Source organism: Zingiber officinale, chromosome 2A (assembly GCF_018446385.1).
Source record: "Zingiber officinale cultivar Zhangliang chromosome 2A, Zo_v1.1, whole genome shotgun sequence".
NCBI lineage: Eukaryota > Viridiplantae > Streptophyta > Magnoliopsida > Zingiberales > Zingiberaceae > Zingiber > Zingiber officinale.
In genome coordinates this window covers 95755633-95766669 of record NC_055988.1, presented here as the reverse complement: position 1 = coordinate 95766669, position 11037 = coordinate 95755633, and the positions used below count along the sequence as shown (strand labels likewise).

General features: G+C 35.5%; 1 protein-coding gene across 1 annotated transcript; it reads left to right on the top strand.

Annotated features, from left to right (window-relative positions):
* Positions 1–579: 579 nt before the first annotated feature.
* LOC122041623 (flocculation protein FLO11-like) lies at positions 580–10935 on the top strand. Its single transcript, XM_042601374.1, has 10 exons — positions 580–1001; positions 1875–1918; positions 3359–3468; positions 4320–4494; positions 4630–4923; positions 5010–5096; positions 7892–8320; positions 9789–9868; positions 9948–10397; positions 10514–10935. Exons 1-9 carry the CDS (start codon positions 755–757, stop codon positions 10351–10353), a joined length of 1872 nt encoding a protein of 623 aa, XP_042457308.1. The 5' UTR covers positions 580–754; the 3' UTR covers positions 10354–10397; positions 10514–10935.
* Positions 10936–11037: the final 102 nt, after the last annotated feature.

Genomic DNA, 11037 nt, shown 5'->3' with positions numbered 1-11037 from the left:
CATTCACCTCTCTCCTCCAACATATTTCGACCCTAACATCCATAAGAACCAAAACTTAACCGACAGAATTCTGATGAATAAATTGAGAATTGTATTTGACTTTGTTTGACTCAATAAGTTAAGTCAGCATAAAGTATTGATATTTTACTTTGAATGTTAGTCCAATATTTATTTGACATATTTTAATAATACTTTTTTTTAAGAAAAGATATTTTATATTTTTTAAGAAATAATATGGAGAGATTTTTTTTTTAAAAAATTAGAAATAAATATATAAAGTATGGAGTCCGTAAAAATGAAAATGACAACTATAAGTTTATATATTTATCTCTCGGATTTTTTTTGTCCACTGTAGATTATTATTACTTTTAAAAAAATGGAAATATTATTATAAAAATTGAAAATCAAAAAGTCATAAAAAAAGAAAATCAATTAATTTTCATTTAATAAAATATGGGTGTTGGTTGAAATATGATACATTAAACCGGGGCAATGTTTCGGATCGGGCTAGTGGGCTGAGATGGTGATCCTTAATTCCGGCCTGTTAATGCTTTGCCTCTCGCCCTAGGTGCGAAATGTGCGCTTTCTTGGTTCTGCTGCCTGCTGCTGGTTGGTCGCGAGGGCAGAGCGTCGAGCGGCGGTCTGAGGGAGGCCGGCGAGGACGAGGGCTTCTTCCTCTGACATTCCATCCCGTTTAATCAAGGGAGGGAAGGGAGGGAGAAGGGCGTCGTCGTAGGGTTCGATCACGGACTCAATGAAGAGGAAGGCAGTAGACGAGGATGATTGCTATGCGGGGACTGGAGGGAAGCTAACACAGAGAGAGATCCGGCTAAGGATTACGGCCACGCCGTATGATCGCCCCGCGCTTACGAAGCGGAGCAAAGGGTACGATTGGATATCTGCTCGTCCCACTCCCGCGGTATTCTCTACCAAATTCGCAGCCGCTTCCACCTCTGCCTCTATTCATGATCCCCAACCTTCGACTTCTGAAGCGCTTCCCCGTATGCTCTCTCTATCTCTATCTATTCCCTCTACTTCTGTCGCTTTGTTAGCATACATCTCGTAGCGCTGCGTGATGCATGTACTTTGGCGTTGTCTTCTTGCAAAAAGTGTATTGACATCGGTTTCTTAGAGTAAAAATGATACTTTTGTCCGCGGTTGGCATAACACTGTTGTTTTAATTAATTTACTTTGTTTTGCAAATTTGATGTATTTATCATGCTATTGACTGTTAAAGAACAACAAATCAAATTTGAATGGACCAGGAAAGACACAAACAACACTGGTTCAGGTAGTTCATTCAAAGAGAATATCAAAATTTCCACTTTATCTGTATACATTAGAATTAGAAGAGATCAAGTCTCCTATTTTTTCTACAAAACTAATCAAAGAGAGAATAAAATAAACAAAAGAATTCAATAAATGAATTTTTCCTCTTGCCTATTTGGTCCAAAGTATGGGGTAGCAGTAGACAAGGTGAGATTTTTTCCTCCTCCAATTGGTATATCTGTACTGATTTAAACACAAAAAATCAAAACAACATGAGTTGGACGCTGCAGAAGCCTAAGAAGCATAGGTTGTCAATGTGCTCTTAGAATGTTGAAGGTGATTTGTGAAATAGTTGGCATGGTTTGCATAGAATGAGCCACAATCATCACGAGACATGATTGCAGAACAAGGATTAGATATTCAGTGTTTCTTCCAACCTAAGATGGCCATTAAGTGGATTTTGCTTGTTAACCCTGTAAATTTATACAAATCAACTTGCACGGAGAAATGACAAAGAAAATGTATTATAAAAAAGATTCTATGTTTACATGTTAATTGTTATTCTTTTCAATTGTCTGATCCTTTTATTTTTAAATGTTTTACAGAATCAAGGCAAGAAGATTGTGATAGGCCCTCCTCTTCTCGTGATGTAAGGAGGACTACCACCCTCATTCTCCTTCTATATTGGCTGGCCTTTATACATTCTAGTTGGTTGTTTACTATTTTGATTTGTACTCGTGTTAACCAGTTGCTGATCATTCAAGCTTTTGAAAAACTCATAGTATTCGTGCAGGAGATGGATACAGAACTTGAACTTGCAAGAGATGTGATTTGTTTATGGGCAAAACTTTGTAGACTATATACATATTTATGTTTAGATATAATGCTTTTAAATAGAAATTGCAAACAGTAAGTTTTTAGAAAAAAAGTTCCTTTCACAGTAAATTGTATTTTTCTCTTAGAATTTTGTTACATAAGCTAGGCTTCTCCTTTGAGTTTCACATGATGTAGGAATCACTTTCCATTTTCAAAATTTACTCTAGTTGTGATGGTTCAGTGATTATACATCACAAATATCACTCTTACATGTGGATTATGAGCCACATGAATGGTGGTTAGGCTTGTGCTAGAAATTATTGCAATCAATAAAACATAATGCAAATTTTCACTTTTTCTTCATAGCTTGGGATTATCATTGCTTGTGTTATTGCTTGTTAATATTATAGAATATGCGCACATATCTTTTTGTTAGAAGAAAGATCCATGTAACTGATCCAATATAGTACAGTTGTTGTACGTCTTGTATAATAGAGCACATTGGACTGCAAAAATGGTCTATTCAGTTTATTGTACCACCATGGTTCGAAATCTTTGTACCATGTCAGGCGAAATGGTGGAAACATTTTGTCCTGGTAAATCAATGAAACTCGATACAACTCGGCACCAAGGTTTGAGTTTCAATAATTTATTGGAATGATATGTTTTGACTGTGTCTTAGGCATCATACAAGATTTAAAACCGTGCTTGGCATTGACAATGTCTCTTTCATATGCTTCATCTCCTTTCTTCAACTCCAATCCATTACCAACATCATGCATCGAAACATTGGTACGATACCCAAATATCGTTCAATCAAAGATTGAAACTTTGGCACACTTTGAGATTTTGAACCTTGTGTATCATAATGTTCAAATTGCAATGTGTCTACTCTTTAGATATGGCCCTGTACAAATCTTATTGGTTGAAAAAAGATCCATGTAACTGATCCAACTTAGTTGGACTTATGGCTGTTGTAGGTCTTGTATAAGAGAATGCAATGGACTGCAAGAATGGACAATTCAAATATTCAAACAATTCTGTTCCATTTTATTAGGGTCCTCTGTATATTATAATGATATGTTGCAAACTCTGATGGTTGGAATCCCTTGCTGAAATTTGATTTTGAAACATCTTCCAACAAATGTGTGGCTTGGTTTTTTGTAAATTGTGCCATACCATTTCACCTTGTCCACACACACAACTTTTGGCAAAACTTTCAATCTTAAATATGCATGTGACTAATTGATATTTTTTGGCTGAAAAATACCAGGCTTCTGCTGATCCTTCTAAGGATCAGTCCTTTGGTGAAGCAACTAATATGTGTGACAACAGTGGGATTGCTGAAGTCGAACTGTGGCTCAAGCAAAGAACATTTTCTAGGCAAGTATATACTGTTTGAATAAAATCTGACTTTTCTTTCTTTGCTATTCCATTATTTGTTAGTTTTGGAAATGAACCTTTCAAATCAACTGTCATATAATATTTATGTTCCATGAATTAAACATTGATCACAAGGTAGTTAATCATGCTCATGAATCATGATCTATATGTTTTGTCAATTAACCAAATTACATATCTAAATTCATCCTCAATTTTGATTTTGAAATTGTCATACCTGGCATGTCTCTCTTAGTGGTCATGACATTTCCTCTCATAATTGCCAATTAAGAGTATTAACAACAACAAAAGAAAGTTGCGGGAGTACAAAATATGATATATATATATTTTTCTTCTTTTGGGACTAAAGTAAGGTAGATTCTTTTGATTAATATAAGTTGTTGTTTCTTTATGTAAAGAATTGGTTAAATGCTAAATTAAACTAGCCAACAAAATTAAGTTCACTGGTTTATTGAATCAATGCAAGCAAGTTTTCTATTGAAGTTGCTAAGCCTCTTGATCTTAACCAATTGTGGGAAGTTTGCACTTTACAAGTTGCAACCAGAGCCTCTCTCTCTTAAAATTTTTATCTGCGATTGTATTTGTACTGTCATATACTTGTGAGTTTCTATTGAAGTTGCTATGCCTTTCAATCGATTGTGGGAAGTTTGCACTTTATAGGTTTCAACCAAGTCTCCTCTCTCTCTTACAATTTTTATCTGCAAATGTATTTGTATTGTTATGTCCTTGTAGCTTCTGAGAGAGGGTTGTGGAACAACAAAGACAACCACTAACAATGCTGGTAAACCATTGTTAATCAGGGTGAATTTGTTAATTGTTGTCTTCCTGTCCAGAGAACAGTCCAAGCATTTGAAAGAGTTATTGCAGTCAAGGACAAGAGACTTTTCCCATCAAGAAGGAGAAACTAATGGCATATTGAACCAACAAGTTCCAATTAAATCACAATCCCTTGTGCTGTCTGGGCAATTGTTAACACCAAAATCTGAGAAATCTTTGAAGACTCTAGTAGTAAGACATTAACTATGACATACCCTTTGGCCAAGATTTGATCTTGCTAACTTATTGACTATTAATGTTTGTTTATAAGTTCACTGTGTTGATGTGTTGTTCTAACAAAATTACCTATTTGTTCAATTTGAGTAGGTACATGATGGTAGTTCTTCACCCGTTGAAATTGCAAAAGCCTACATGGAAGGACTAGTTACTGAGCCCTACCATGAACCTCCTGAAGGAGTATTAAAAAATAAGGCATCAGACAATAATGCATTGGCATCGGAATTGGCTTACTCGTCACTGATGAGAACACCTGTCTGCTGGCCTGGAGCAATTGTGGAGAATAATGGAAGCCATCGTACTCCTAAAACTGTTGGACTCAAGGTGGAGCCGTACAGTTCCCGACGAACTCCTTACTCTGTTTCAATTTTCTCAAAATCAAAGGTTTGTGATTTGCATTATCTATATAATTTTGGTTTTCTTAAGTTGATTGTTAAGGTAGCGTCTCTGATCCTTCTCAATGTCAACAGTTTCAAGATGGCAGAGGAAGTCAAAGGACTGGAACTGTTTCATCATTTGGGTGGAAGAAATCTTCTGCTTCTCTTCGTGGCATCACGGTAAGATCGTACTCTGATCCCAAAAGAGGAATTTATAAGATTCTGTTTTTTTTCTTTGATAGAAGATATAGCTAGAGAACAAGTGATTTCTCTTTTCTTATTTACATGTGGCTAAGCAGACTTATCTTTCTTGAGCCTACTTTCACTAAGAATTAGACTATGGAACTATTTCTCTAATGGAACTATTTGATAGAAGCTTAAATTTTAGTGATCAGGCAATGCAAGTTAGCAATACTCAAGTTTGCAATTATAGCATTTTTTTTATTATTTCATGGGTTGGCATGCAATTTTCAGTTTGCTGACACCAGGTCTGTTGTAACCAGAATAATAAGAAGCTAGTAGACGAGCAATTTGCTTACATGGGAAACTTGAAGCTAATAAAAAAAATATCACAGAGTTAAGACTATGGAACTATTTAATAGAAGCTGAAATTAGAGTTATCAGGGAGGCCTAACAATCAGCCAATAACTTTTTTTGTTATAGACTATGGCAATATATCCTTTTTTTTTTTTTTAGTTATTCAGGGGTGGTATTCAGTTCTCGGTTTGTTGACATCAGTCCTAGAAGTTAGTAGACTAGCAATTTGCTTACATGGGAAACTTTGAAGCTAATAAAAAAAATTCTCTTTTCTCCTGGAAAAGTACTGATCGAAAAATAAACAAATGTATGTTGTGCAATCATTGTAGTAATCTAGAAAGAAATCTTTAATATACAGTTCATTAATTTCTCTTAGTGATTACTAGGGTGAATGATGTCTCAAGGACATTCAAACTATTCACAGTTGTGCTGTGCTATTCGCATTATTGATGTATGAATAACATATTTACATTCTCCTAATTTAGTAAGAAAATTAACAATGAAGTATAGGGAGAATGATGATTTGTGCGTGGCCTTACTTGACTTGGAAATTGTTTAACATAATGTTTCTAGGAAATTATTGTGCCAAGACACACACACACGCACACACACATATATATTAACAAATGAGCTTTTTCAATAGTAGTTTTATGTCAATGGACAATTTTTAGTCCTTTTTTTTTTAAATAGCATTAGATATTGTCCTAATTAAATGAAAGTTTTCTAGAACAAATTTGTAACAATTTGTCATGTCAATTTTACTATTTTAAGTCTTGCGCCAAGATAATTTAGCTTGAATATATAAAATGTATTTCGCACTAGAAAGGATAATAAATGATTTTGATGGACTCAAAATCACAATTATTGGTTTTGGATATCTTGAATCTATAATTCAACAATTTGTAAACTGATATTGTTCAAGGTTCTAAAATTCGCTAGGCGCTAGTCGGACACCAGACCAGTGCCTAGCGCCTAGGCGAGGACTATGCACTAGGTGCCCACTAGGCGGATTTCACGGTGTCAACATAAATTACATAATAATTAAAACAAATTATCTTTCAATTTGCAAGTATAAGGACTAGACACCGCTACGCGGATTTCATGATATCAACATAAATTACATAATAATTAAAACAAATTATATTTCAATTTGCAAGTATTAAAATTAAAATAAATTACCTTTCAACTTTAATGAATATTGCAAGTATTTAATAAAATGACATTTCTAAAGGATGAAGCTTTGGCCAACCTCTAATTCAATCCCTTTCAAGTCGCTTAGTTGAGGAAAGATCAAACAACAAATTTTTCTTCAAATTGATTTCTCTCTGATTTCTCCAAAATGTGGGCCTTTTCATTCGTTCTAATTTTTCCAGCTTTGGTTACTCAATACAATGAAGATGAAGTTTGGTGCTAGCCGTTAGGGAAAGCCAACAAGTTGATTTTCTTGTTGGACCAAAGTTTAGGGCTTATAAAACTTAAGCTCAACACACACACACACACACACAAAGGCTACATTTCAGGTTTTTTTAATTGGGTTTTTAATTTAAAATCCCAAACTAAAAACAAATCATGAAAACTATATACTATTTCCACGGAGTCTAGATGATTCGACCGATTAATCAGCGCCTAGGTCCGCCTAATCCCTCCAGACCAACTAGCATGTTTTCGGTGCGGCTAGCTGGCGCCTAGGCGGTTAGTTGACACCTTTAAGCATGCTTACAACACCTTGACATATTTTCTCACATTTTCTTTGTAGTCTGACCATTGAATAAAACTCCCCGCATGACCCTCTAAAAAAAATCGGCCTAGGTGTGTTTCAGACTACAAAGAAAATGTGTCAGTAACCATGCTTTATGAGCCCGTGTAGTGAATAATTCAGAAACAATAGAGACAAAAAGTTTAGTTGAGATGGGAATGGAATGTTGAGATTGGCGTGTGCGATTACTTGGTGGGAAAGGAGTTTACCTCTTCATGAGGTTGTGGCTTATTTAGATGATAAAATAATAGAAAATATGTCAAGGTGTTGTAAGCATGCTTAAAGACAACCAATAGATCCGGATTAGTGGGATCAATTACTTTGAAGGTTTGATGGGATAACATGAGTAACTTACTCTTTAACAAAATTGAAAGTGATTTGGATAATTGAATTGTCATTCATCAAACCTTTCCTGTTTCAACTATTTGGGGTCAGCCGCATTGATTTTATACCTTCATTGTTTGGATATTTAGTCAAATCCTAATATGAGGCTACTAAGCATATATGTTAGACAACTTAATTGAAGGGTTAAACATTTTTTTTCTGTATCTGCCGAGATAAATTTTGCTATACTATTGGTTTATCGCATTTGCTGAGTTTCTTTGTTTTCTCTTTTTTTTTTTTATTGGAAATGATGGTTATTTGAATGGGTTATTTTTTTTTCATCCTTTTCATTCACCAGGTTCCACCAAAGTATAGTGAATCAACTCCTTCCAAAGAGTTACTTGATTCAAATCTTGTTAATTTTTCCTCTACGCCATCAACAGCACCAACTGACACAAAGAACTTATCATCCACATGGAAAGCAAGTTATGGTAAAGATTCAATGGCACTAAACTCAAATTTCCACATTGCTGGAGGTTCTGAAGATGTACATTTTCCTTCAGTTCCTCCAAAATCCACCCAAATAGCTATGAAAATACTAGATCACCTCAATAGAACCATTCCTTCGCCGAAAGAGAAAATGGTATATAGTCCGGAAATGATTGGAACCAAATCTGTCTCAAAATTTGCTAGTGATTGGCATACAAAGAAACCTGACGATGGAAAGACAAAAGCCTCGCTATTGAGTAAAGGTGCTACTGAGAAAGATAATTTTCCTGAAGATAAGGTATTTTTGGTTTCTATTCTATCATTTATTTGCTTAATTATTTCTCTTCCCATGCCTGCAGCAGATACTTATTCTAGGCTTGCAAATTTATTTGCTTGTACTATCTGATCTTCTAATATGAACATTAAGTTACTAAATTAAAGTGCTACTATATGAAACATTCATTACACAATCATTTCTTTTTTGTATTTACTTTACATGATTTATTTAGACAAATAAAGTTGATAGAATGAAGAATTGACTTCAATGGAGTAATTGATATGATGACACTCTTTAGTTTGGGATAGAGCAAGAGATATGATCTCATAAGAAATAATTTGGTAGAATTTAAATACCAGCGGCAATATGAGAGAATTTTATATAATCAGGAGTAAGACAATTTAGTTTTAATGGAATGGTGATAAGTTGATAAACAGATAGTTTTGATAGGGAATACAGCCCCATCTGGAAGAAATTTGGTAAAAGTGAAGAATATGATTCCAAAGAGTTTTGATTGGGGAATGTATGCCTGGCCCTGAAGGATTCAAGAGAATGACATCGAATGGGATTGGATGGGGATTATTTCCTTGAATTGAAGGAAAATTGACAGGATTTAGGATGTGTAACGAAATTGAAAAATTGTAGTGTGGAAAATATGTTCTAAGTAGAAGAAGAGCTCAATTAAAAGAGGAATATGACACCAAACTGGAAAATGGCGCATGGTTTTCTGGTAATTTTTATGTTATTCGAGTTGTCTCCTCTTCATTTTCCCAATCATGTCAGGTCAAACATTTTAGAGAGAATACCATCCCCATCTCAGGAATTTGAGGAGATACTGAATTTGAGGGAGTTGAATGAACGGCGTCTGCAACCACACAGTTGGAAATTTTGGCTTGGGGTGAGAGTCAATTTGCTTGGATGAAGATATAAAGGGGAGGGGGGAAATGACTCAAAAGATGTACATAATGGTGGAGCTCCCTATGTAATTTTGTGAGACTTTTTCTTTCTGCTCCTGACTTTCCATCCAAGTAAACACAGCCTTAATGTTGTGCAGTTTCCTAGGCTCGACGTTGAACTTTGTGGGTTTGTGCTGAACCTGAACATGGTTGATTCATGTTGAACTTGATATCCTGAGTTTTGTACTTGGCGGTTGGGAGTTGGCAGCTTACTGTTTCATGGTCCTTGCATGGTGGCCAATTTATCAGTTTTTTACTGAGTACATGATAATTATCACGCAAAAGAATGGAAAACAATATGCTTCCATGGATCTAGAATATCTTCTGGCCAATTAGTTTGCAACCAGACTAACATATAATTCTTTTTAGACAAGAAAAATCTAAAGAAAAGGAATTGTGGCAATTTTGTTTCTTAATATCTATTGTTTTCGTGTGAGTTGGAAATAGCTACAACTCTATGGTAGGAATGTTTTGTGCTTGTTCTATAGCATATTTTGCGCGCTAACAATTCCTAAATTTATTTCATCATGTAGGCTACAGCCATGCCAACAATGAAAGATCATAACGCGGTTTTGCTATCTGTGACTCCGATGGGCAAAGGCCAACTGCTGGGGTTAGTCCAAACAACTCCAGTTTCTTGGATATTTCTCTTCTTATGCTTATATAGACCTAATTTCCAGTTTTAATTTCAGGGCCACTGAGAAAAGTCGTGATGCAGTCGTTAAGGTTCTTATTTCCAGCTCCACACCGCTAAAGGATTTATCTGAAACACCATCTACACCTGCTTTAACTTCATCGCCAGCAGATGTTGCCTTCAAGGTTCCTGTTTCCAGCTCCACCTCTTTAAATGCTTCACCTGAACCCCCAGCAATACCTGGCTCGACTGCACTTGTTCCCACAATCCCCACTTCCATCCCTAATAACATCCCATCATTTAGCTTTCGCTCTCCTAGTCGTGACAGTGGTCTCAATTTCTCCTTCGCAACTACTTCCAACCCTACCGTGACTGACACACCAGAACCACAGTTCAAGTTCGGATCTGAAGAACAGCGCAGCTTAACTTTCTGGTTTAGGAGCACAGAAAGTGAACTCTATTAGTGGTCGATAAAATAGCAATCAAGTTACGGGTCTTTTCAGCAAAGGTACATATCTGTCGAGTGCTTTAGTTATTCTGCACAGTATGTAATATACATACGGTGATTTGATTCCGATCAAACTGATGGAGTCAGTCGACTTAGCGTGCTTAGTTGTCCTGCAGATTGAGACGAACAACAATAATCACTTTTCTCAGTTGGATTTGGTTCTGATCAAACTGGAGTCAGTCGACTTAGCTTGCTTGGTTGTTCTGCAGATTGAGAAAAACAACAATAATCACTTTTCTGAGTTGGCTTCAGTTGATAAAGAAAGAATTGTATGCAGTATACTTGAACAGTTATAGAGCAACTTCAGTGTCTACATCTTATGTATAAGTTTAACTAGGGAATGCATTACTGGTATAAACCATCTTCCATGTAATTTTTAAAGCAGCGGATCTTTTTATTTTTAAGCATTTAATGAGATTAAGTTAGGTTTAATTTGAGTCATATAAATATAATGGTTTCTTGTACAATATTTGTATTTTAGTTTTATTAGAATACAATCTTTAGAGGGCATCAAAGCTATCTTGATCCTTTTCTTCTCCATTTTGATCCTTGTTTGTGTGATGCTCTGGCAATGAAAAGTATATGTTCATACATGGATGAGTGAGTCGGTAAGATTCATGGAGTATCGAAGCCGTTGGAC

Bases quoted from the DNA above. Each gene is read 5' to 3' on its own strand.
- LOC122041623 (XM_042601374.1), top strand. From the start codon at position 755: ATGAAGAGGAAGGCAGTAGACGAGGATGATTGCTATGCGGGGACTGGA. The intron at 1,919-3,358 runs GTAAGGAGGACT...GAAAAATACCAG, and splicing joins GGCCCTCCTCTTCTCGTGAT to GCTTCTGCTGATCCTTCTAA. The intron at 4,495-4,629 runs GTAAGACATTAA...CAATTTGAGTAG, and splicing joins AATCTTTGAAGACTCTAGTA to GTACATGATGGTAGTTCTTC.